We start from the raw sequence: 26,885 nt of genomic DNA, 5'->3' as shown, positions 1-26,885 counted from the left end.
GAAAAAATGACACCTTACCATATAAAGTGCAATCCTTCACCCAATGTCTGAGGAGATTTTAAGAAAGGAAATTCCAAAACTTTTAGTCCTCTGGTCTGAAAGGTTTGAGATTGAAGGGACAGAGAGTTCATCTCAAAGGGTACCAGGAAGCAGTGATGTTGTGGAGTAATTTGAACAAGTGGGTGAAATTTTAAATTTATGTTACTGTTGGACTGAGAGCCCATGTATGTCAAATGAGCACAGTGGTCGTGGATGAATGAAACTTAATGCGAGTCAACATAACTTTGACTGAATGAGGGTTTGCTGAGGGTAAGAGAGAGGATGCTGGCCAAGCAAGTGTTGGAATAATTATTGAACAGCTCTGATCCAGTTGGAAAACTAGAGAATAACTGAAGTAAAACTATGATTTTTATTAATTGCAAAGAGGTTGTCTTAGGGTTGTGTGCCCAAGTCAAAACTTGTGCCCTCTCTCTCTTACATTGTGCTCTCCTTTTATAAATTATTCAGAATTGCAAGTGGAACATACATGCAAGGATGACAGTGCTGCAACTTTCCAACAGTCCCTGCCAGAACTCACCCCTGATGAGCCCTCGGAAGTGCTGACCTTCCCAACTTCGGGAAACGAGGAGTCGGATAGCCCAAGCAAAGATCTGAGTAGGAAGCTTGACGAGCTGACCACGGCCGAGCTCCAAGAAGTGCCCTCCCCACCACCACCTGAGCAGGTGCCAACGCCACCAGCTGAGGAAGTGGCAGATGCAGCCAGTGACGAATCTCCCAGCAAGTCACCTTCGAAGAAGAAGAAAAAGTTCCGCACTCCTTCCTTCCTGAAGAAGAACAAGAAAAAAAGCGACTCCTAAAAAAATAGTCTGGTCTTTACTTGGGGAAGGCAGGATGCCCCCGTTTCACAGATCGATTCTAATTAATTTCTAGAATGTGCAAGGTTGTATCGTTTAGTGTTATGTCTTATTAAAAAAAAAACATGTAACTGAATGCAAAGAAACGTCTAGTATAGCTCGATTGGTATGGAAAGTAACAGGACATTTTTTTGACACAAAACAAAGAGGTGCTAATCCTTTCAGTGCAGTAGGTGCAACCCACGAAGTGTTTAATTTGCAGCATGGTTTGCCACTTTGGGGTTGAGCTAGAATAATGAAACCAGAGAGCCTTTTTTAATAAGATTATATTGTAATGATGAATTAATTGCGTTGTTGATGTAATATGCAGATATTGTAGTAATGACCTACATTTTATCACAAATGTGTAAGATATCCTGCGCATGACTGTTAAATGCCAGCCATCTGCAATGCTGCCTAAATGGTGTGGGGATGTGTTTAAAGGTTATTACATGTGGTTTGTAAAATGACAGATCATGAGTTGCTTACTTTTTAAAATGAAAAGGAACGCTCTAGGTGAATTGCTGAATCGTGAATATTAAGGTCTTTTCCGTTTAAGGCAGATATCCCTTTTGTTCATCTGCATATACAAACCTTTTTTTAAAGCAATTGAATAGTGCAGCCCATTGGAAAAATTGGTGTGATTAACTATCAAGAGCACCTAGATTCTATCCTGGGAATCACTGCACAGCGAGTTTCCAGGCTTTGGGTATTTCCTCTAAACAAGACCATGGGCATGCCCAGTGATGCTTTTGTGCATCTCCCAGCAACTAATTCAGCAACTTAACACTAATTGGTTGATTGGACCTGGTGACTCACTTACCCATTTTTGCTCTTAGTACCAGTCCAAGAACAGTGTGTGGTTGTCTGAAATGGGGGAAAAACAACAGGTACACAACATACACTTCTGTTAGTGGAATACAGTTTAGATAAATACGATGGCAAAGTCATGCTTTAATGCTGAAATCTTGTATGAAAAAACTTGCATTTATATAGTGCTCTATCGCAACTGTAGAGAAACCTCTCCAATTACTTTGAAGTGCAGTGATTGTTAATGTAGGCAAATGTGGCGTTTAAAGGATGTCTTGTTTAACCAGAAATTCTATGAAATGACTAACACGTTGTGTCCTGTTTTTTTATATGTTGATTTGAAATATAATCGATTCAGCAACAAAACCATTACTGTATTGCTAAGAATCGTTTGACATCAGAGGAATTGAATAGAAAGGAGAGGGTCCATTTTTACCCTGTGCCAGGGCCATTCACCATTACTAATGGAGGAAAAAAGTTTTTTCATAATCCTACAATGTGAACAATGCAACAAGAAAAATGGCCACTTAAAGCCTGTTATTAATTAGACAGTAGTCAAAGCTACTTGGAATGTGACATGCTGCGTGACCTGCCTTTGCTAAACAGGGAATAGAACAAGCCTCCGCTGAACATTCTTAATTCTTCCCCATGCTGCTGGATATGGAAGTTTCCCTGCTCTGTGATAATTAAAACCTGTGATGCTTTTCTTAAAACTTGTATTTTGATCAACTGAATTGCCCTGATAAATATGGAACAGTTTGCAACATGAGAAATTTGTAAAAAAAAATCATGCAAAAGAAAAATAGATTGAATCCTGTAAAATGCAGTGGGGAGGTATTGGTATATATAAATGACATTATTTGGAGCTAACCCTCTGCACAAGAAATTTCAGGTAGTGCTGTCTGCAGCTTCTGGCTGAAGTTCCTCCATTCCCAGTGGGAAGGCTTGGTTTGGGTATCTGTGTAACTTTTATGCTGGAAATGTGACAACACTGTCCATGTGTTGAGATCCAGCTGCTGCCTTCCCCTTTCGAAGTAGGTCTGCTGGTGGGTTGAGGCAGGGCCATAGTGGAAGTGGCAGCAAAAAAAAAGCAAGGAGTATAATTTGCAAATAAGATGTGTAATGAGGACTGCATGGCATCGCTGGCTTTCCGCTTGTATTTTACCCTTGTATGACTTCTGTACACTAAGTAATTTTAAGCTCTTTTTTGTTAAATCAGTTATAATTGTCAGACTTGAATATTAACCACATACCATCTGCTAATTATTCCAGTTTTGATTCTTGTTTCAGTTCTTAATTATCATGTCCACTTATACAAAAGATTTGTAAACTCTTTGATTTTTATTCTACCTTTCTTGTATCACTACATGAAGAATTTATTACTTTTGTTTTTTTTTAAAGTTTCATTGTAACATTGAGTTTCGCCTATGAATAAAATCCTTTCTTTAAACCTTACGCTGGAATAATGTTTCCTTTAGTCGAGGCAGGCATGTTACTGATCTCTAGCAGTCCTCTATTTCTTTGTGGACAGGGTCCCAGGCATCCTGCTCTGATACTTCTGTTACATTGCTCTGAAGCAAATAACAGTTGAGCAGAAAACCATTCCAGGTTTAACCTTCTGCTCTATCAGAGATAAAAAGGATAAAGTAGAAACCTGAAATTAAAAATATAAGCTGGAAATACAGGATCTAAAGGGGAAGGACAGAAGGAATGCACAAATAAGCTGGATATATAAGGAGCAGCACACTAGTTAAACCAGATGTTTAAAACATTTGGGGGGGTGAGGTGATCAGTGGACACAACATCACAGAACATGTAACATTGATTAAAATGAGGACACACAACTAGGACAAGTTAAAACCACAACAGAATACAAGGTGACATAGGACAAGGGATGAAACAAAAGACACATTTAGAACTGATTAGAAGGCCTTTCCTTGGTAGGGAAGTGGAAAAAATTACCCTAGATTCATTAAGAAACCATTCACTCTGAACGGAGAGATGGTTAAGTTCTTCCTGTTTGGTTGTGATCAGATGGCCTCCCTCTCGCCCTCTGAAGACATCTGTCTTGTATATAAATGAAATTTTTAAGACTACAAAACAATACAATTATGCTGTTTCAGTTAATGGTATCAAAATACAGAAACAAACTTAGCTACATAATCTACATTTATTTTTAAACCAAAAGTTCAATTATTTTGAAATCCACAATGGCAGACTTTCTATGGGCACTGTTGGTTTTGGGATTAATTCTAATAAGTCCAACTGATTTATATTTTACCTGGAAACCAGAATTTCCAGTGCTGTTAAAGCTTTCTGATGAAATTGCAATAATAGTTAATTCACCAGTTTTGTTTTGAGGTTGTGTTATATCAAATCAGTCTTTCTTTGGTTTAATTACATCATCAACTAACAGATTTAAGTAACAAAAGCAAAATATCAAATGCTGGAAATATTTGACCAATTGGACAGCATCTATGGAGAGGCACATAATACCAGACTAAGGAACAAGTATTAAGAGGAGTGACTAAAAGCTTGGTGTAGAAGTGCGTTAAGAGAAAAGTTGCAGAGGTTGAGAGGGAGAATTCCAGAACTTAAGGTCTAAGCAGCTGAAGGCATCCCAAAGGAGAAACAAGAAATGATGATTCAGCACTCCCTCAGTGGTATTTTCAGATGAGGCTTGACCCACAGTCTCTGTCTTGGGGATGGGAGTGCTACCACTGAGCCAAGACTGAGGACTAACAACACACATTTCCCATTGCTCATGTGGTCAAGATACAAATAGTTGAACCCCTACAGATCAGAATGATTACAGGTCTATTCCCCACAGCTATGAAATAAAAGCAAAAAAACTTAGCAGATGCCAGAAATCCAAAATGAAAACAAAATTCTGGAAAACCTCAGCAGAACATGGCAGCATCTGTGGAGACAGACTTGAAGAGTTGCAGTGATAAACACTGCTGCCTCAGCACCAGAAATCTGTGTTCAATTCCAGCCATGGGTGACTGTGAAGTTTGCATGTTTGCCCTGTGTCTATGTGGGTTTCCCCTCGCGGTCCAAAGATGTGTAGGTTTGATGGCTTAGCCAAGGTAAATGTGTGGGGTTACAGTGATAGGGTGGGGAAAGGATCTGGGTAAGGTATTGTTGTCCAAGAGTCAATACAGGCTCAATGGGTCAAATAGTCTCTGCCTGCATTGTAGGGATTTTATGATTACAACATAAACTGTTTCAGCAATTGTTTCTACAGATGCTGCCAGACCTGCTAAGTTTTTCCATTATTTTCTGTTTCTATTACACTGAACTATTGCCCCAGCTTGAAAATGTTTTTGCAATACGACAGAAGAAGTTTGGCAAGATGAGGAGTTACTCCAAATCACTGTTCATTGAAGACAGTCAAGTTCATACTAACAGATTCTTTGAGCCCTTTGAATTTGATTTAATAAATCAAGGTTGGTCACCAGTGGAGTGCCTTAGGGATCTGTTCTAGGCCCCTTGCTGTTTGTCATTTTCATAAATGACCTGATGAGGAAATGGAGGGTTGGGTTAGTAAGTTCGCTGATGATATGATGGTTGGTGGTGTTGTGGGTAGTCTGGAGGGATTTCAGAAGTTGCAGCGTGACATAGATAGGATGCAGGACTGGGCGGAGAAGTGGCAGATGGACTTCAACGCAGATAACTGTGTAGTGGTCCATTTTGGCAGGACCAACAGGATACAGTATAATATCAAGGGTAGGAGTCTTAGCTGTGTTGACGAACAGAAGGATCTTGGGGTCTGGGTCCATAAATCGGCCTCGCAGGTGGAAGATGTGGTCAAGAAGGCATATGGTGTACTGGCCTGCATTAATAGAGGAATTGAGTTTAGGAGTCGGGAGGTAATACTGCAACTTTATAATGACCCTTCTCAGCCCCCACTTGGAGTACTGTGTGCAGTTCTGGTCGCCTCACTACAGGAAGGATGTGGAAGCTATTGAGAGGGTGCAAAGGAGATTTACAAGGGTGTTGCCTGGATTGGGAGGCATGCCTTATGAAGATAGGTTGAGGGAGCTAGGTCTCTTCTCCCTGGAGAGATGAAGGTTGAGAGGTGCCCTGATAGAGGTTTATAAAATGTTGAGAGGAATAGATAGGGTGGATTCTCGGAGGCTATTTCCCAGGGCTGAACTGGTTGCTACAAGAGGACACAGATTTAAGGTGCTGGGAAGCAAGTACAGAGGCGATGTTGGGGGGGGGGGGGGGGTAAGTTTTTCACTCAGATGATGGTGAGTGAGTGGAATTGGCTGCCGTCAGTGGTGGTAGAGGCGAACTCACTGGGGTCTTTTTTAAAAGACTTCTGGATGAGTATGTCGGATCTAATGGCAGTGGGAGTTACAGATAGTTCTATGGCTTGGTAGGTATAGATGTGATCGGCGCAACTTGTGGGCCAAAGGGCCTGTTTAGTTCTATGTAAGTCCTATCTCTGGTGAATTCACTCTGACTTTCTTTACTAGTTGCTTGTTCAGTTATTTATAGTCTAATGTCCCGCATTATTTTTCAGTGGACACAAGTATTGATCAGCAGCAGTAAGCTGTAAAGCCAGTGAGTAGAAAAGCTCTTGAATATAAGGTGCATAGATAAAAGCATAGAAGCAATTTTAGTTCCCATCTTGTGTATGGCACCAGAGGCAACTACCAGAGAGGAACAATGAAGAGAGACATCCGAAAAAGAGTAAGATTTTGTTAAATCATTTTTTCCCCAATTTTTTTTTTATATAGCCCTTAGGTTAAGTACAACAATAATTATATGGAGTAGAGCTCCCTCTGCTCTATTAACTGTGCCTCAGCCATTATCGCAAGATCTGTGAAGGGGAAAATGTTTTGCTGTGTGTCCACAACCAGCTGCAACTAGGTTGAAACTGTTGCAAAATCATCTTTAGTAAGATAAGTGAACACACAACCTAGAACTAAAGCAAAATACTGTAGATGCTGCAAATCTGAAATCAAAGCCAGTAATGTTGGAAATATTCAGCAGGTCAGGCAGCATCAGTGGAGACAGAAACAGTGTTAACGTTTCAGCATGATAACCTTTCATTATGACTCAGATTTGGTGTACGACCCACTGCACCACCTAATCTTTCAAATTTCACACCTTTTATCCTTAATCAAGCTGAAGCTCTAATAAAGTCCTGTAAATAGTAGCAGAGTCCCATCCAAGGAGATGGTATAAATAATCCACAACAGCAATGAGGAGCAGGAGAGGGAACATTAAAAACCTTTGACAACATTGTGATTCAACTTTGTCAAGTCGCTTGCTGTATGGAACCATTCCCCGTGCTCCCAATATTAAGTTGTGTTAGTATCATATTTCTTCAAAAAAAAATGTATTTTTCCCATTGTTCAGTTCCTTGATATTCCCAACTGAGGTTAAGTAAATATGACCAGCTGCTACAAGTTTTTTTTTAAGAAAAGACTGCTTCCGGTTGCTCCAAGTGTGAATCCAGTGTGGCCTTCACTTTTAAGGTTTACATGGCCACTTTGTTTCTTCTGAGTCTTCACTCTGTTTTCTTCACTTTGGGAACCATGAGAAGTGCAAGTGGGAGGAGGAAGGTGAAACTGGTCGCAGTGAAACACATCTCTGCCCCTGCCAGCCAGTAAACTGTAGGCAAAACACAACAGCATTCAGTTTCTTCACTACCTCTGCCTCTGATTAGCTGCAGACATAAATACCACATCACCCCCACAGACACTCTTTGATCAGAAAGATTGCAGTCTTAACAGTCAGTCACAATTCCCCTTCTGATTTATGAGCAGCATTCGATGTTTATTTAAAATAATCTTGTGCTATTCCTTGTCAAATTCCTCAATGGCCTTGCACCACCCTCTCTCTAACCTCTCCCATACCCCAATTTAACTCGTTACACCATTGATTTTTCTTCAGCTACCCTAAGCTCTGGAATTTCCTGTCTAAACCTCTGTATCTTCCTTCTCCTATTTTTCTTCACCATGTTGCATTATTTAAGGGCCTCCAAACCATGAATTGTGCCTTGATTTTATTAAAGTGCAGGGGCAGGAGGAAGGTCCCAAGTTTATCTCAGCCAGAATGGGGATGAAACCCCAAGCTAGTCATTTATCCTCATCCTCCTCCATTGAGGTGCTCCTTCAAACCTAACTCTTTGATCAGACTGTCATAGTTTGTTAAGGCTCCTGTGAAGTGTCTGGGGACGTTTACCATGTTAAAGATGCTATATAAATACAGGTCATTATTGCTGTGGCAAACTTTGACTTCCCTTGGGATTTACTGGGGTTGGAGAGATTAAGGAACTCCAGTATGTGTTCAATTTTTGACTTGACTAATATTTGTGCAGTTTTTATAATATTGAAGACTGTACTGAAAATTGAAACCAAAAGCCCTTTTCCCTGGTCAGTAAGACCACACAATAAGATCACCTTTGAGACTATGTGGTCTTATTTTAACTTTAAGCAAAAAAAAATTCAAATCAGTAACAAAACGTGTGGGCATTTGTAAATTAGCCCTAAACTTTGATAACCACTGATATATTGTAAGAGATCAAATATGTTAATTATAAACAGTATATGGAAATAATTCTGGTCTCTTGAGCATTCGCAATTTTATCTGCTTCCCCCATTGTGCTTTCAGCTGTCTAGGCCCTAAGCTCTGGAATTCCCTCTCTCTCCTTCCTCCACTTGGTCATTGGGCCGAAGGGCCTGTTTCCTGGGCTGTTTTTGTCCTTTGTTCTATATATTTCCTAGTATCTCCTTATGGGCTCGATTGTGAAGCTTCTTGGGATGTTTTATTACAGTAAAAGATGCTCTATGACTAAAAATTGTTCATGTTCAAAGAAATCAGGAGCTAAAACTCCCAACAGGTAATGATTAATGAAACATTAAAAGTAATTTCACCCCAGTATTTACCTTTAAATGGTAAAACTGATTAAACTTCAGAAATTAATCTCTTTTCTCACCGGTAGCTGCAACAATTGGTCCCAAAGCTCGAGCCAAAGCCCCCAGACTGCGCAGAATTCCCATCACAGTTCCTTTCTGATTAGCTGCACCTAATTTAAAAACAGAAGCCTCATTTTATCACAATTTTCTAATCCCTAATTAATTTTCTCAAGAACCTCCACTGCTCAAGGTATCCCTTGACAAATGTCAGACTTAACTGATTGATAGCACAATTGTCTCTTGAACCAGATGGTCACAGTAGGAGAGAAGCAATGGCAAAGTGGTATTATTGCTGGATGAGTAATCCAGAGGCCCAGGGTAATGCTCTGGGAACCTGGGGTCAAATCCCACCACAGCAGATATGAATTGAATAAAAATCTGCAATTAGAAATTTTAACGATGACCATGAAACCCTTTCAATCCATCCGGTTCGCTAATGTCCTTAGGGAAGGAAATCTACCACCCGTACCTGTCTAGCCTACATGTGACTCCAGAGTTACGGCAATGGGATAGACTCTTCAATGCCTCCTCAAGGGCAATTAGGAATGGGCAATAAATGCTGGCCCATTCAGCAAAGTCCATAACCATTGGAAGAACTTAAAAAAAGAACTGGAGTAGTCTACATGGTTTCTGATGCCCTTTCTGCTATTCAGTAAGATTATAGTTGATCTTCTACATCAATTCTACTCTCCCCCCTCCCCATCCTCATATCCTTTGATTCCCACAACGGAAATCCCTGCCTAGGAAACTAATGATAGTTGTAGAAATTGTATCTGATCCAATAATAAACCCGTGGGGAAGGAAACTTTCCCTGAAGTGGCCTGACAAGCCACTCAAAAACCACTAAGTGTTGGAGTGCATTCACTACATGGACTATGTAGTTTCAGAAAGAAAGAAAAACACTTTTGAGTGCAAATTATAATTGAGTTTTTATTAAAAAAAGGTTAAATATGTTCTTCCGTTCTTATAATTATGCAGTACAGAAATAAAACTTTAACAGCACATGTGACAGAATTTAAACATCTATAGCTTTGTTTTATTCATTGTGACGTGGGCCTTGTTGGCTGGGTCAGCCTTTGTTGCCCATCCCTAATTGCCCTTTGGTTGTGAGCTGCCTTCTTGCTACCACTGCAGCCACAGTGCTGTTAGAGAGGGAGCTCTAAAAAACCTGAGCTCAGAACAAATGTTTTGGATTTAACTGGATCACACACCAGAAAATAGAATCAAGAGCCCAAGGGGCGATGAAAGTGAGTGGGTAGTGTCAACAAATTTAAGAAAGAAACAGATACTTAACAGGAAAATCAAATTATGAGGGATAGAGTGAGGTTTCAGAATTCTTTTCTAAATTTTGGGACAATCTAGGTAGATGCAAATTATTCTCTGATCCTCTCTGTCCCTACGTTCAAAGAGCCAAAATGTGTTGGATGTTTTGACTGCATCTAGCATACAATTGTAATGCCGACTTACCATATCCTGACACCAGGGCAGACAAGCAGGGAATGACTACAGCAGCGGCTAGAAGAAAAGAAGAAAAGTCACAACATCAATATCGTTCTGAATGAAGGTTGCACTGCTCTATCGCACTGTACTGAAGGTTCCTTTCACACCTTGAAATTTGGGGCTGTGGGATCATTAAAGCCCTCCACCATATGGACCTAAGCAGTCGGTGTTCCAGGTACAGAATATCATGACCTCTCCAACTGTTAATCAGCCTGAGAATCTTACCCACTTCAAGCCAAGCCACTTTTCTTCAAAGAAAGAAAGTGAAGATATAAAAACAGCAACACCTTATTGATTTAACGCATCAATACCAGCCAGAGGGAAGACGAGGAGAAATGTTCTTAATGCAGTCAATTTACAATGATCAGGATTGTGCTATCTGAAAGGTGGTGGAAGAAAATTTAGTGACAACTTTCAAAAGGGAATTGAATATATAATTGAAACAGAAAAATGTGTAGGGCTGTGAAGAAAGAGCTAGAGGAGTGGGACAAATTGGATAGCTCTTCCACACTACCAGCATAGGGTAGATGGGCCAAATGGTCAGCTTCTGCATAGAAATATTTTAGGATACTCAGGTAACAAGCACAGAAACTCTCACAAATGGGTCACGCAATGTCAGGCTTAATTCTGTGACCTCCTCCAATTTGATAACCTGTCATCTCCTCGCATGGAGGTGTTTCCTTTGTGAGTATGCTAGGGATGGTCAGTGGGGAGCAGCGTTTAATAAGCTTTGGGTCAACAGCCCTTGGGATTTCCCAGCAGAAATGTCAAACAATCCTACAGCATAGGAGATGAACTTCTACTTGACCTTCTCTGCTCTAAGGAGAATAATACCAGTTTACATGGTTTCTCCAATAGTGTAGTCCTGGTAAATCTCCTCTGCACCATCTCCAAAGTCTAGACATCTAGAACTGTACATAATATTCCAGCTAAGACCCAACCAGAGATTTATAAAAGTAAACTCTGTGACCTGAATGCAGAAAGCTAGAGTTCTGAATGTTGCCCAGCTCATTACTACAATGTGAGCAGCCTGAACATGTCTTTATTGGTACGGAGTAAAGAAAATGGCTAAATTCTAAAACCTTGATAGGAGGGAAGGCTGGACGAGGGATGATGGATTCCAGTGGTGGGGAAAGACTGGAGAAACAGGGATTGTCCTCTTCAGAGCAGAAAAGGTTTATGGAGAGATTTGATAGAGGTGTTCAAAATTAAATGGGTTTAGAATAAGAACCTTCCAGAGTGCATTTGGCCCTTGTTCTACTAATTCCATATTAAAAGATAATCAGAATAAGAGGAAATATTGAACATAATGACACTGTATTACAAAAACAGGCCATTGGCCCAGCAGGTCCATGTTGGTGTTCATGCTCCACATGAGTCTCATCCCACCCTTTATCTAATCCTATGCACTTCTCTTACATTAAAGAGAGAAAGAAATAGAAGGATACACTTACCTAGCTTCCCCTCAAATGCATCTACGTTACTCGCCTCAGCACCTGCCTTATGAGGAAAACTTTTTTACCCAGATGGTGGTGACAGTCTGGAATCTCTCCATAGACCTTTTCCGCTCTGAGGGGAACAATCCCTGTTTCTCCAGTCTTTCCCCACTACTGAAATCCCTAGACTAGCTTTCTCTCCTATCTAGGTTTAAGAATTTAGCCTTTTTTTAATCTACGCGAAGAGTGGAATTCATTCCCACAGGAAGTAGTTGATGCCAAAATATTGAATGTATCCAAGGGGCAGCTGGATATAGCACTTGGGGCGAATGGGATCAAAGGCTATGGGGAAAAAGCAGGATGAGACTATTGAGTTGGATGATCAGCCACGATCGTAATGAATGATACAATAGGCTCAAAGGGCCAAATGGTCTCCTCCTGCTCCTAACTTCTACATTTCTACTCCATACCAATAAAGACATGCTCAAGCTGCTCAGTTGTATTAACAAACTGGGCAACATTCAGAACTCTAGCCTTCTGCATTCAGGTCACAGAGTTTACTGTCTGGGAGGATGGTGCAGACAGGTTGCTTCACATCCTCTAAAATAATCTGGATGAGTACTTGGCACATCATAATATTCAGGGCTACGGCCCAAGTGCTAACAGATGTGATGAAGTGAGAGTTCAGATGTTTCTACGCATCAGTGCAAACTTGATGGGCCAAAGGATCTCTTCTGCGCTGTATGATTCTATGGTACCAAGTTCCACATTCTACCTAAACAAGAAGAAAGTATTGGAAGTACTCCACAGGCCAGGCAGCATTGGTGGAGAGAGAAACAGTTAACGTTTTAGGTTGATGACCTTTCTGGTCTTAAACACAGCAGTCAGACTCCCTGTCAGACTCTTTCATACGTATCTCCCCTCTCAGGCCCTCCCCTCTCAGACTCTTTCATACGTTTAAAGACCTTCATCACCATCCATGTCTTGGTGAAAGGACAGATTAATTCTTCAGATCACAACAGTTCTGATGGCCTACACCCAAATTGTCCTGTCTCTTTCCCAGTATTTCCTAATTTATTTGTTTTGTTTTAAAATTTTTCCTGAAGCAGGGTAGCATTGTTTGCATAAGTTTACAATGAAGCTAATCAAATAATCCCTGCTTTTTAAATCAAAGTTTTATTACTCAATAAACTTCAATCTATCAAAAACTACTTTCCAATACTAACTCTCACCAAGTCTCCACTACCTGCTAATGCCCACTAATCTATACTGACTCTCTGTCCTACAATGCCGCGAATCCTTGTGTTCAAATCATACAGACATATAAATCAGGGGTAGGTCACTCAGCGTATCAAGCCTGCTCTGCCATACAATAAAATCTGATTATGGCCTCAACTCCACATTCCTCGTACCTCTGCCCAATCCCTATCTCTCATCTCCCACATCTGAGATTCTCCAATTCTGGCCTCTCGTGCATCCCTGATTCCTGCAGCACAGTAATGGCAGCCATGTCTTCAGCTAAGCTCTGGAATTCCCTCTTTCCTCCTTTAAAATCCTGCCTAAAACCTAGTTCTGGGCAGCACGGTGACACAGTGGTTAACACTGCTGCCTCACAGGGACCCACGTTTGATTCCCAGCTTGGGTCACTGTCTGTGTGGAGTTTGCATGTTCTTCCTGTGTCCACGTGGGTTCCCTCCAGGCGCTCTGGTTTCCTCCCACATTCTGAAAGATGTGCTGGTTAGATGCATTGACCCGAACAGGCGCCGGACTGTGATAACTATGGGAATTTCACAGTAACTTCATTGCAGTGTTAATGTAAGCCTTACTTGTGACTAATAAATAAACTTTACTTCTTTGAACAGGCATTTGGACCTGCCCTGATGTGTCAATCTTTGGCTCAGTTTCAAATTCTGTTTGATAAGATCTCTTTGGATTGCTTTATTGTGTTAAAGATGCTATACAAAGCAACATTACCGTTTATTTTATTCACTTACCAAATGAGTAGAAGAGGAGTCCAATGTACAGGACAGGCACGGTGCTAGCCCAGCCAATGATAAGAAAAGCTGGGATTAGTAGGGCAATTGCCTGAAAAAGAAATATGTCATGAGAAAGTGAGTCCTTTTCCCTGCTAGTCACACACTTAACAAGTCAGGGGCTGGATTTTACAGTCATCACTCTCAGCATTGAGTGTTGTTGTAATCCCAGCAGTGGCCAGCACTCCCAGTGGCGCTGCTGCAACCAGGGAGCTGCATTTAATTGGCCAACAGCTCTCTGAGGCAGGACTTCCTGCCCCCAAACCAGTTAATACCCTTCTGAGCGTTTAATGCCTCTGGAGCAAGCAGCCAAAGTATGGGAGAGCTCACTCCTTCCTTTGTCGCAGGGGAGGGGTGTGGCTGGGGAGCCAGGCACTCCATTAAATCCAGTCTTGTAAGACAGAGCCCCCCCAGCTCTGTGCCTCTCCCCCCACCCTCCATCAAACGGTTAAGGATTTGAATCCAAGTTACAAAGAGCATGCTTGATTCATACCATGGACTATGAAGAGAGACTGAATGTTGTACTTGTTGGAGTTTAGAAGGATGAGGGGGGATCTTATAGAGACGTATAAGATAATGAAGGGGATGGATAGGGTAGAGGTAGAGAGATTCTTCCCGCTTAGAAAGGATAGCAGGACTAGAGGGCACAGCCTCAAGATAAGGGGGGGTGCAATTTAGAACGGAGTTGAGGAGGAACTTCTTCACTCAAAGGGTGGTGAATCTCTGGAATTCTCTGCCCGTTGAAGTGGTGGAGGCTACCTCGCTAAATATTTTTAAGAAGCGGGTTGATGGGTTTTTTATAAGAGAGGGGATTAGGGGTTATGGGGAGAGGGCGGGAAAGTGGAACTGAGCAGCGACAGATCAGCCATGATCTTATTGAATGGCGGGGCAGGCTCGAAGGGCCGGATGGCCTACTCCTGCTCCTATTTCTTATGTTCTTATACCAGAGTTGTCCTGGTGCAGAAGGCGGCTATTCAACCCATCAAGTCCATGTCAGCTCTCTGAGCAATCCCAGGTCCCTGTGCCTCTGCCAACTCATTAGAACTGTGACTGTACATTGACCCACCCCACCCTTTGTCAAAATAAAAATCAACTTGCACCTCTGTGTACTAAATTCTCTCTGCCCATTCTGCTGGATATCTATGCCCTAATATCATCGCTGTTTTCCAGGACTGGAAGGCTGGTGTATCATCAGCAAGTGTTGAAATTTTATCTGTATTCCAATATGCAGCGTGACCTAGTTCAGCAGCTCGCTGACACAGCAGCGCTCGTGTTTAGATTTTCGCCTCTGGGTTAGGGAGACTGAAGAAGTGGGGGGCGGTGGGGGGGGGGGGGCGGGGATATTTTTAAAAATATCAGCCCTTGATCTCACTCCTGACGCAGCTCCCACTGCTGGAAGCACAATGTGTGGATTTGGGTGCGAGGGCAAGATCAGACTCAGGAATAACGTCTCCCACCAACTGACAAATCAAACGGAGGGGCCGTTGTACGTATCCCAGCAAAGAGTCAACGGTCTCAGAGGCGAAGGCAAGTTGTTGGGAAAGGGGAATAAAGGGGGAAAGGGGAATAAAGGGGGAAAGGGGAATAAAGGGGGAAAGGGGAATAAAGGGGGAAAGGGGAATAAAGGGGGAAAGGGGAATAAGGGGGAAAACACACGAAAACACACACTGAAAGGGTTAACTCTGCGCAAAACAAAGCTGCTACAGATGGGTGCAGCGGGATTCCAAACAAAGACCACCATGATAGAGTTCACAGGTCAGTCTTTGTGTTTGCTGTTGAAGGAGTGTGTGTCTGCAGTCAGACCGTTACAACAGGAAATCAGTGACAGACCGAGAGTTGGACAATTGTGACAAATGTCAGCAGACAGGCCAAATGGGGGGGGGGGGGGGGGGGGGGCGGCGCTCGGAGGGGGCAGGCCACCCAGCAGTGGGCTGTCTGAGGGGGGCCAATCGGGGGGGAGGCCACCCAGCAGCGGGCTGTCTGAGGGGGGCCGATCGGGGGGGAGGCCACCCAGCAGTGGGCTGTCTGAGGGGGGGGGGCCGATCGGGGGGGGTCAGGCCATCTCGATAGGGGTCTGCAGGCAAACCATCAAGTGCCTTGAGAAAAGAGGAGCAGCAAGGATGGAGAAAACCAGAACCGGAAAAACTGGATCTAAAATAAAGGAAGGAGGAGAGACACCTCCCGAGAGCAGGAAAGGTCAGCGACCATTCGGAGGCAAGCCGACTGCAATCTGATGAAGCATTGATTTTTTTTTTATTCATTCCTAAGATGTGGCCATCACTGGCTGGGCATTTGTTGCCCGTCCCTAATTGTCTTTGAACTGGGTGGCTCGCTGGGCCATTTAATAATCAACCACATTGGATATGGAGTCACAGGTAGGCCAGACCAGGTAAGAACGGCAGATTCCCTTCTTTAAAGGATATTAGGGAACCAGATCGGTTTTTCCAACAATCGTCTCTTGGTCATCTACATCCCCAGAGACCACAATCCCACCCAGGCCCTTTGCTGGAGGATGTTTTTCTTCCCTACTTTTCTATATTCCCTCCACATCCTCCATCCCACTTCCATTTCCACCTCCTTGACTCATCACCTCCATCCCTCTACTTCTCTCCCCTCCCTCCCATTTCCTTCCTCCCCCCGCCCCCTTCTCCTGCCTGAATTGTAAGCACTTTTCGATGTTTTGAAGGATGCTGAAGCAAAAACATAGAATTTTAGAACGACACAGCCCCCTGCGTCATAAACAAATCCTCCTCAGTCCCTCGCCTCAGCCCAGCTCGGCATCGCTTACCCTCCTTACAGCTTTAATTTCATCTCCAGGCTTGATCCTTCGAGCATATCCACCCTGGACCAAAGCCATCGTAATCCCCACAAAGAAAAACATCTTCCCTTGTTGCATACTGAGAGGGAAAAAAAAAGACAAAAGGTGGCAAGGAAATTAGAGAAATCACACACAGGCAGAGAAAATATCCACCAGCAAAGGATTAGGGGCCGAATAGCCTCCTGTGTTGTATGATTATTACCGGGTATTCCTTACAAGCTGACATTTATTGCCCACCCCGTAGCTCTGAAAGGTTCTCGCAGCTAAAACTGAGTAGCTCAGTAGGGCGCTCTCGAGGGTAGTTGAGAATTAACTATGTTGATGTGGGACTGGAGTCACCTCTAAGCCTAGTCCAGGCAGAATGGCAAGGTTTCCTTGGCTAAAGGTCATTAATATTTAAGAATTTGACTTCAGTTTGAAAAAAAGGCTGGAAATAATAAAAAAAAACAGTATTCATTAAAAATGATCTTAAAGTTATTTGACTTTTAGGGTAAAACTCTATGGATTCCATGATGTCTTTTAGGGAAGGAAATCTGCCATCCTTACCCGGTCTGACCAACATGTGATTCCAGATCCACACTGATTGATTCTTAACTGCATTCCCAGGGCGCCTGGCAAGCCACTTCTATCAAACTGCTACCACATGAGGGCAACGGGTGGCACAGTGGTTAGCACTGCTGCCTCACAGCACCAGGGATCCGAGTTCGATTCCCAGCTTCGGTAACTGTCTGTGTGGGGTCTGCACATTCTCCCCATGTCTGAGTGGGTTTCCTCCCACAGTCTGAAAGACGTGCAGGTTGGGTGCACTGGCCGTGCTAAATTCTCCCTCACAGTGGGCACGAACAGGCGCCTGAGTGTGCCGACCAGGGGATTTTCACAGTAATTTCATTGCAGTGTTAATGTAAGTCTACTTTTGACAATAATCAATAAACTTTAAACTTAAACAACCAGGGATAGACAATAAATGCCAGTGATGCTGATACTCTTCGAATCAATTTTAAAGATTAACGATTCACAAACATTTGAAATGAAAGCACTAAGAGATTAGTCTTGTACCTGTTAAAATGGAAACGTTGGTGAGTGAGAAAACTGAGTGTGTATTCCAGGCCAGAGAACAGAAAAAGGTAGAGGAAATACACCAGTCCTAGAACTTCAAGGTTCTGCATACCTGGATAATTATATACAAAAAAAAGGAAAAACCATTGCTAGCAGATTAGTTTCTTCGCCGGAGATTACACAGCAGTCTTACCACACTTGTCCATCATGCACAGTAAGATGGAAGGAAGCTTCTATTGAGCATAAACACCAGCACAGACAGAGGGATGGATGACCAGTTAATATGCTGTCGATATTATTTAACAATTGTATCAGTGCAGCTTCACTCCATAAAACAGAACATTGGAGCCAGGGTAACAATAGCAAAATACTGTGGATGCTGGAAATCTAACATAAAAGCAGAAAATGCATCTGTGGAGACAGCAACAACGTTAAATGTCTTGATTCCATATGACTTCTCACAGTCTTTCCAGCATGTTCTGCTTTTATTGTTGCCAGAGTATTGAGGGAGATGGAGCTGGTTTGGGTAAATGATATTGAAGTACAGATAGCCAATGAGTAGAGGAACAGGCTTAAGGAGCTGAATGGCCTCCTATGGCCCCAGTGGCCCTGCAACAATGCAAAGACAATTTGGCTTTCAGTATAAGTGAAAATATGATAAGTATTTGGTCTCAATCTTAATCAGAGTAGGAACTGCCATAAAAGAAATGATGTGGGTATGCCGGCGTTGGACTGGGGTAAACACAGTAAGAAGTCTGACAACACCAGGTTTAAGTCCAACTGATTTATTTGATAGTAAACTCACAAGCTTTTGGGTTAGCCCCTTCTTCAGGTGAATGGAGAGTTCTGGCCTCAGACAGAGCATATAAAGCACAGACAGTTTACAGATTACTGATTAGAATGCGAATCTTTACACCTAACCTGCTGTTCAAGTCCTAAAGTGGCTGATAATGTGAGTGGAAGGAGCACTGATCACAGGTTAAAGAGATGTGTATTGTCTCCAGACAGTACGGTAAGTGAGGTTTTGCAAACCCAGGCAAGTCGAGTATCTGTAACCCCCGTGACTTGCCTGGGTTTGCAAAACCTCACTTACTGTACTGTCTGGAGACAATACACATCTCTGTAAACTGTGATCAGTGCTCCTTCCACTCACATTGTCGGCCACTTTAAGACTTGAACAGCAGGTTAGGTGTAAAGATTCACATTCTAATCAGTAATCTCTAAACTGTCTGTGCTTTATATGCTCTGTCTGAGGCCAGAACTCTCCATTCGCCTGACGAAGAGCTTAACCTCGAAAGCTTGTGTGTTTACTATCAAATAAATCGGTTGGATTTAAACCTGGTGTTGTCAGACGTTTTACTACAAAAATGGGCATTTACCTCTTGGGTCAGGTGTGCGTTTCTCTGAACTCGGTTGTATCAGATTAAGGTGGGTAGCTGCGGGCACATGCTAAAACGGGAGGAACCTTTTGAGGTCAATCAAAATTCCACATTACCAGGGGTGAGCATCGTTTGACCAGGAGGACAGGCTGGAGAATTGGGGCCATGGTGCATTATCTCTGTCCGCAACCTCCAACCTTGACTTCCTCAGCAAGAGTTTCAAATTTCTGAATTATCCTGATAGCGTAATATTACAACAGAAGCAAACTGAAGGAGGAATACTTTCACAGGAATGATCCCGAGCCACCAGAGTATTTTTTTTGCAGTGTAAGTCACTGTTGTAACTTAGGGAAACACAGCCAGCAATTTGGGGATAGGCAGGTTACACAAAGCGGATTTTGCTGGTGAAGGTGGGTGGGATTGTGGCTGGTGCAAACTTGATGGGCCGAACAGCCTCTTTCGGCACTGTAGGGGCTCTAAGGATTCGATGATCGGCTTTCCACGTTCCAAAAGGGAACAGGGTTTCTAGGGCAGTTGCAAGATACTCACGCACCTTCTGGGGAGGGAGAGTCCACTCCACGTTGGATAGCAGAGAATCGAAACAGCGCCAGCGGACTGAGGAGGTCTGTGGCACTCTGAAAGGTGGATGAGATTGAGGAGACCTGAGGCAGGAATCAGAAGAGAGTGATGAAGTTCCCAAAACAGCTGATCTAGCAATTATCACTTTGCTGCTGGCGGGGCCTTGTGCGCTCAAATCGGTTGCTGTGTTTACAGCATTTCCAATCTATTTGATTGGCTGTAAAGCATTTTAGGGTGGCCTGAGATCCATTAAGTGATTACAGCACAGGAGGAGGCCATTTGGCCTGTTCTGTCCATGTTAATTCTCTACAAGAGCAGCTAAACCCCCCCTGCCCCTTCTCCAAAACCCTGCAAATCTTTTCCTTGAAGGGGCTTTCTGTTGAAAGCTACAATTGCACCTGCCTCCATCAAACTCTCTGGCAATGCATTCCAGGTCCTAATCACTCACTGCACCGCAAAGATTTTCCTCATGTAACCAATGGCCCTTTCGCCTTCGAGTCTCTTGTTAAATGCCCCTTCCACCAATGGATAATAATCTCTCCCTCTTTAGCCTCTTCATGATTTTGAACTGTCACAATCTCAGTAAATACAGTAATCTTTTTCAAAAAAACTAGGAGAAATCCAATGTCCCAGTTATCTACTGAGATAATAGTCACTAAATTCCAGTTTAAAATAAATAGAACTTCTACTAAACAAAGCAAATAGTAAATACCATCTTAACAATCTTTGATATTCCAAAACCAACACTAGCTAAACATGAATTTACAGGTAAATTGAGATTGATTACAAAAGATTAATTACACATTAAATGACGGGTATAGCTAAGACAGATTTTAGGCTCAGCAGTTCACTCATATACGCGAGCAAACACAGTCACAAAATCTTTTAAAACTGTCTTCCTCATCAAGAACTTCAGCTTCTCTTCTAGGATTTTACTCAATCTTCAGCTGACAGCAATGCACAACCAATCTCAGATCCACAGACACAGTCCTCACAAAGATGTAGATCCACCACTGATATCTTCTATAACACTGTGTATTCACCTGTTCTCAGCTTCTGGATCTAGCCTCCTCCACCTTCAGCCTACCTTTACTTACCATTGGATCATCGATCACTGGAGCTCTGTGCTCTTTTATCTGTTTTAACTAATTTCAATCTCCCCAGATGCTTTAATTTCCAGTTTCAGTCTTTTTCTCCTTAACAAACAGAAGGTTCAGTTTTCTTTTTCCGTTTCTTCTTCTTCAGTTTCCCTTTTCAGTTAAGGTAGGTCTCATAAGAACTAGGAGCAGGAGTTGGCCATCTGCCCCCTTGAGCCTGCTCTGCCATTCAATAAGATCATGGCTGATCTTTTCGTGGACTCAGCTCCACTTACCCGCCCGCTCATCATAACCCTTAACTCCTTCACTGTTCAAAAATGTATCTATCCTTGCCTTAAAAACATTCAATGAGGTAGCCTCAACAGCTTCACTGGGCAGGGAATTCCACAGATTCACAACCCTTTGTGTGAAGAAGTTCCTCCTCAACTCAGTCCTAAATCTGCTTCCCCTTATTTTGAGGCCATACCCCCTAGTTCTAGTTTCATCCACCAATGGATACAACTTCCCTGCTTCTATCTTATCTATTCCCTTCATAATCTTATATGTTCCTGTAAGATCAACCCTCATTGATAGATGACGTGTTTTTCCAATCAGCGCAGTTGTCTAGAGAAATCCAACAATCAATTAGACATTGAGCTTACAATTAATTAAAAATAGTACAGGCAGGAGTGTAACAGAGGATTATCCAAACTATACCACACAGGAAACATCCAATCCTCAAACCCTGGCAATCTGGCCAATGAAGCCCAGATATCACAGTCCAATTGGTGCTTATAGTTCTTACTGTCATGGAGGAACTTAGAAGTGTTTCTAAAAAAATATATTTAAGGGATCTGGGTACTGCTGCCAAAGCTCAAGTTCAACATCAACCCTGAGATGCCCAGAGAAGGAGAGAGCTGTTACTTACACTTGTCCTTATCTTGAAGGCACTTCCACTGTATAATTGGGCAGGGAGTTCAAGGCTTTGATCCAACAACAATGAGGAGACAGCTGATTATATCTCCAAGTTGGAGTTTTGTTTGGAAATTGCCCTCATGGGGAGGATGAATCCTGAATTAGATCTTCCAGTATCAATGGGAGGTGAAGGTAATGTCACTGGGTTATTAACCCAGATACCCAGGCCCTGGATGCATGGGTTCAAATCCCACTTGTTCAGCAAACCTTTTAATGTTTGCAAAAACGACAGTGCGGCGATTCCCTTTCCAGTGGGTTATTATAAGAACATATGAACATAAGAAATAGGAGCAGGAGTAGGCCAACTAGCCCTTCGAGCCTGCCCCGCCATTCAATAAGATCATGGCTGATCTGTCGTGGCTCAGTTCCACATTCCCGCCCTCTCCCCATAACCCTTAATTCCCTTGCCTATCAAAAACCCATCAACCCACGTCTTAAAAATATTTAGCGAGGGAGCCTCCACCACTTCAACGGGCAGAGAATTCCAGAGATTCACCACCCTTTGAGTGAAGAAGTTCCTCCTCAACTCCGTTCTAAACCGCCCCCCCTTTATCTTGAGGCTATGCCCCCTAGTCCTACTGTCCTTTCTGAGCGGGAAGAGTCTCTCCACCTCTATCCTATCCATCCCATTCATCATCTTATACGTCTCAATGAGATCTCCCCTCATTCTTCTAAACTCTAACGAGTACAAGCCTAGTTTATTCAGCCTCTCCTCATAGCTCAACCCCCTCAACTCCGGCATCAGCCTAGTAAACCTCCTCTGCACTCCCTCCAAGGCCAAAATATCCTTGCGTAAGTACGGTGCCCAAAACTGCACACAGTACTCCAGCTGCGGCCTCACCAATGCCCTATACAGCTGCAGCAAGACCTCCCTACTTTTATATTCAATCCCCCTCGCTATGAAGGCCAGCATCCCATTCGCCTTCCTGACCACCTGCTGCACCTGCAAGCTGGGTTTTTGCGACTCATGCACAAGGACCCCGAGGTGCCTCTGCACCGTTGCCTGCTGCAGCTTTTCGCCACGTAAGTAATAATCCTTCCTACCATTATTCCTACCAAAGTGGACCACCTCACACTTGCCAACATTAAATTGCATTTGCCATTTCCTGGCCCATTCGCCCAGCCTATCTAGATCCTTCTGTAGACTCTCCACACCCTCCGCACAATTTGCCTTTCCACCAATCTTGGTGTCATCAGCAAATTTCGACACCCTACACTCGGTTTCCTCCTCCAGATCATCTATATAAATGGTAAAAAGCTGAGGCCCCAGCACCGACCCCTGGGGCGCTCCACTAGTCACAGTTAAAACCATGTTTCAATGCAAAGGGTAAACATGTAACCACAACACATCTGCTCGAGGATGTGACGTGGATTTGTTTGCGTCGCACAGGAATTTTTTGGCAAGTTGCTGAGGGATTACAACCAGTTCTTGATATTTTCTACAGCTGGACATTTTCCTGCTGTTTTCGCTATACAGCAGGAGTGAGTTTGGAATTGTTTAGTGCTTTTCAAGACTTGTAGATGCTGCAGAGCCAATGAATCAAGGGCCAGAGTGGGGTAGTTGTCGGTGCAGACTCAGTGGGCCGAATGGCTTCCTGCACTGTAGGAATTCAATGAGGATCTTTTCGAAGTGTAGTCATTGTTGTGGGAAAGACACATCCAATGTGCGTACAGCAAGCTTTCACAGACTGTAATACTTTTGTTGGTTATGGGGGATGAATATTGGCCAAGTTAGCAAGGAGAGCACATCTGTCCTTCTTCAAAATACTGCCATGAGATTTTTATGTCCAGTGGAGTCAGTTTAACATCTCAGTCAAAAAAAAAGCACAGTGCCTCTGTCAGTGTAATACCTCTTTAATACTGCAGTGCTGTAACAATCTGGATTCAAGGACAGGAACTAACAAGTTCTTGACCCGGGGGTAAAGAGTGCCACCCACTGAGGCACAGCCGACACCATAAATCAAACCTCGGAAACGCACAGCAGGAGGTGACTGCCTCTCTGCAAATGTCCCATTCTCTTCCTGAGCCTCGGTTCAAGCACCCCTTCCCCCACACCCATGCCTGCAGGCCCCAACCGCCTTGCACCCTCTTCCTGTGCCATGATGCAAACCCCCCCCCCCCTCCCGCCACCACACGTCCCCTCCCCCCCGTGCTGGTATTCAACATCCCAGCAGGAAGAGCACTCGCTCGTAACGTACCCGTTTCTCTCTCGGGAGGGTCTCCGGGAGGAAGAAGAAGATGAAGAGCAGGTCAGACGCCGCAAACACCATTGCCAGCTGCGCTGTCTGCAGGAAGAACGTTTCATGCTTCCCAGCACTCGAGGCAAAGTAGGCTCCAATCATAGGTCCGACCGTGAAACCAAGAGAAAAAGCAATGCCGATCATCGCCTGTAGAAAGGGGGAAAAGTGTCTGCGATTAGGGTGGATGACCTGTTGCGGCTCAGTGCTACATTCTCACCTCTGAGTCAGAACGTGAGACTGGGCAGCATGGCTGGCACAATGATTACACACTGCGGCCTCACAGTGACTGTGTAGAGTTTGCACATTCTCCCCGTGTCCGTGTGGGTTTCCTCCAGGTATTCCAGTTTCTTCCCACAGTCCAAAGATGTGTGGGTTGTGTTAATTGGCCACGTTTAACGCACAGGGTTACGGGGATGGGGCAGGGTGGGCCTGAGTGGGATGCTCTTTTGGCGAGGCGGCGCAAGTCCGATGGCCTGAATGGCCTCCTTCTGCAAAGTAGGGGTTTTCTGATTCTATGAGCCTAGGCTGACACGGCAGTATGAGGGAATCATAGAACCCTACAGTGCAGAAAGAGGCCATTCGGCCCATCGAGTCTGCACCGAACACCCAGGCCCTACCCCCCATATCCCTACATATTATACCCACTAATCCCTCTAACCTACACATCCCAGGACACTAAGGGGCAATTTCTTAGCACGGCCAATCAACCTAACCCGCACATCTGTGGGAAGAAACTAGAGCACCCGGAGGAAACCCACGCAGACACGAGGAGAATGTGCAAACTCCACACAGACAGTGACCCGAGCTGGGAATCGAACCCAGGACCCTGGAGCTGTGAAGCCGCAGTGCTCAGCACTGTGCTACCCTAGCACAGGGAGTGCTAGCCTGTTGGTGGTGCCGTCAGTCAGATAAGAGATTGAACAGTGGCCCTGGCTGCACTCTCAAATGGACACAAAATATCTCTTAGCCACTATGTTAAAGAGGAGCTGGGGAATTATTCCCGATGCTCTGACAAATATTTATTCATCAACAAACATCACGTAAACAAATGATCCAGTCTCTGGTCAAAATCCTGAAACTCCCTCCCTTACAGCACTGTGGGTGTACCTTCACCACATGGACTGCAGCGGTGCAAGGCAGTGGCCCACCATCATTTTAAGGGCAATTAGGGATGGGCCTTGCCAGCAATGCTCACATCACCCATACGAATAAAAACATTGTGTTACTGTTTGTGGGGTCTTGCTGTGTACACCTTAGTCGTTGTGTTTCCCATATTACAACAGTGACAGTACTTCAAAAGAGATTTAATTGGCTGTAAATAGCTTTGAGTTATTGAGGTACGCCACACAGAAAAAGGCCCTTCGGCCCATCGCATCTGCGCCAGTTAAAGACAAACCACCCAACCATTCTAATCCCATTTTCCAGCACTTGGCTCATAGCCTTGGCATCGCAAGTGCACATCTAAAAGACTTCTTAAATGTTATGAAGATATCTGCCTGCTGTGATAGTGGAGTCGGACACTTTAGGAACTTTCAAGCGGTTATTGGATAAGCACATGGAGCACACCAGAATGATAGGGAGTGGGATAGCTTGACCTTGATGTTAAACAACACACACTAATTTTTTTACAGAGTGTAATTTTTCAGTTCACGATAAGGTGCTGCACAGGTACAGAATTGTCACAATAATGTACTGCACCGGGAACTCAAGAGCACACTGAAACTTCCAAGTCGGCCCTTACCATTCCTTTGCTGCGGGCTCCTGGAGATTTCAGGTCTGCAATGATGGCTGTCGAAAGGCTGACGTTCCCCTTGCTGATCCCGCCAATAATTCTAGACAGGAGGAAGATCCCAAAGTTCCTGGAGAGAGCCCACAGTGCGTAAGAAACAATCAGTCCGGCCTGGGAAATGGCAAGTCCAAAGGGAAAACAGTCAGAGCAAGCCAAATTCTTTTTAAATTCATTTTTACAGGAGATGGGGGTCAGCATTTACTGCCCATCCCTAGTTGCCCTTGGAGGACAGTTGAGGGTCAACTACATCGCTGCGGCTCTGGAGTCACGTCCGGGTAAGGGCAGCAGATTTCCTTCCCTAAAAACCAATGCAGTTAAATTAGGAGACAGATGACCTTGTCCTGCATGCTTACGATCTCCTACAATATGGAAAGGGGTTCAACTACGAATAAACCAAAGCAGCAAGTATAAAAATCTGAAAAAACATACTTTAGAGTGAGCCTTGATTCAGTGGTGGCAATCCCACTGCTGAATCACAAGACTGAGGGTTCGCACCCCATTCCAAACAATCCCAATGAATGTAATGTCAATTTCCTGATACAAAAACTGAGGCGACACGGTAGCACAGTGGTCAGCATTGCTGCTTCACAGCACCAGGACCTGGGTTCAATTCCCGGCTTGGGTCACTGCCTGTGTGGAGTTTGCACGTTCTCCCCATGTCTGCATGGGTTTCCTTTGGGTTTCCTCCCACAATCTAAAAGATGTGCTGGTTCGGTGCATTGACATGAACAGGCGCCGGAGTGTGGCAACTAGGGGAATTTCACAGTTAATTCTTTGCGGTGTTAATGTAAACCTTACCTGTGACTAATAAATAAACAAAAATTACTTTGAGTTGACATCCAGTGGGATGTTCTCATCCAAGGGAGCAGACTACCCGAGCCTTGCATATCATCATAACCCAGGCAAGCAGGAGACCAGAGATCTGACCTCCAAATACTGAGTCAACCTTCAGCAGGGTATTCATTTCTGATTGGACAGACCATACCTACCGTAGTCAGCATCATCAACAGTCTCCGACCAAAGTAATCAGAGGCGGCGCCAGTCACTGGAGACACGAGGAACTGCAGCACTGAGAATATGGATCCAATCAGCCCTGAATTGATGAAGATACAAGGAAAGGAATAGACAATCAGCTCTGGTGAACTGTAGGACTAGGGGACACAGCCTCAAGATAAAAGGGGGGCGGTTTAGAACGGAGCTGAGGAGGAACTTCTTCACTCAAAGGGTGGTGAATCCCTGGAATTCTCTGCCCGTTGAAGTGGTGGAGGCTGCCTCGCTAAATATTTTTAAGACGCGGATTGATGGGTTTTTGATAAGAGAGGGGATTAAGGGTTATGGGGAGAGGGCGGGAAAGTGGAACTGAGCC

At 43.8% G+C, this 26,885-nt stretch overlaps 2 protein-coding genes across 4 annotated transcripts in view; one reads left to right on the top strand and one right to left on the bottom strand.

Moving 5' to 3' along the window:
- add1 (adducin 1 (alpha)) overlaps positions 1–5,834 on the top strand; it is a 189,609-nt gene extending 183,775 nt beyond the window's left edge. The window contains exon 16 of one of the 3 annotated variants that reach the window (XM_080182512.1): positions 508–5,834. In XM_080182512.1, coding sequence (XP_080038638.1) covers positions 508–857 — 350 coding nt within the window. In that variant the 3' untranslated portion in view covers positions 858–5,834. The remainder of the gene's footprint in view (positions 1–507) is intronic. The other 2 variants (XM_080182514.1, XM_080182513.1) reach the window with 2 other exon arrangements.
- Positions 5,835–5,943: 109 nt separating this feature from the next.
- slc75a1 (solute carrier family 75 member 1) overlaps positions 5,944–26,885 on the bottom strand; it is a 37,329-nt gene continuing 16,387 nt past the window's right edge. The window contains exons 4-13 of the mRNA XM_080182515.1: positions 26,509–26,612; positions 25,472–25,630; positions 23,689–23,877; positions 19,414–19,522; positions 17,482–17,593; positions 16,396–16,504; positions 13,569–13,659; positions 10,106–10,153; positions 8,659–8,748; positions 5,944–7,331 (exon numbers count right to left, since the gene is read on the bottom strand). Coding sequence (XP_080038641.1) covers positions 7,228–7,331; positions 8,659–8,748; positions 10,106–10,153; positions 13,569–13,659; positions 16,396–16,504; positions 17,482–17,593; positions 19,414–19,522; positions 23,689–23,877; positions 25,472–25,630; positions 26,509–26,612 — 1,115 coding nt within the window. The 3' untranslated portion in view covers positions 5,944–7,227. The remainder of the gene's footprint in view (positions 7,332–8,658; positions 8,749–10,105; positions 10,154–13,568; positions 13,660–16,395; positions 16,505–17,481; positions 17,594–19,413; positions 19,523–23,688; positions 23,878–25,471; positions 25,631–26,508; positions 26,613–26,885) is intronic.

Source organism: Carcharhinus amblyrhynchos, unplaced genomic scaffold, assembly GCF_965287045.1.
Source record: "Carcharhinus amblyrhynchos unplaced genomic scaffold, sCarAmb.v2.hapA scaffold_61, whole genome shotgun sequence".
Taxonomy (NCBI): domain Eukaryota; kingdom Metazoa; phylum Chordata; class Chondrichthyes; order Carcharhiniformes; family Carcharhinidae; genus Carcharhinus; species Carcharhinus amblyrhynchos.
The sequence above is the reverse complement of the archived record's forward strand: the minus strand, read 5'-3'. Positions and strand labels throughout refer to the sequence as shown.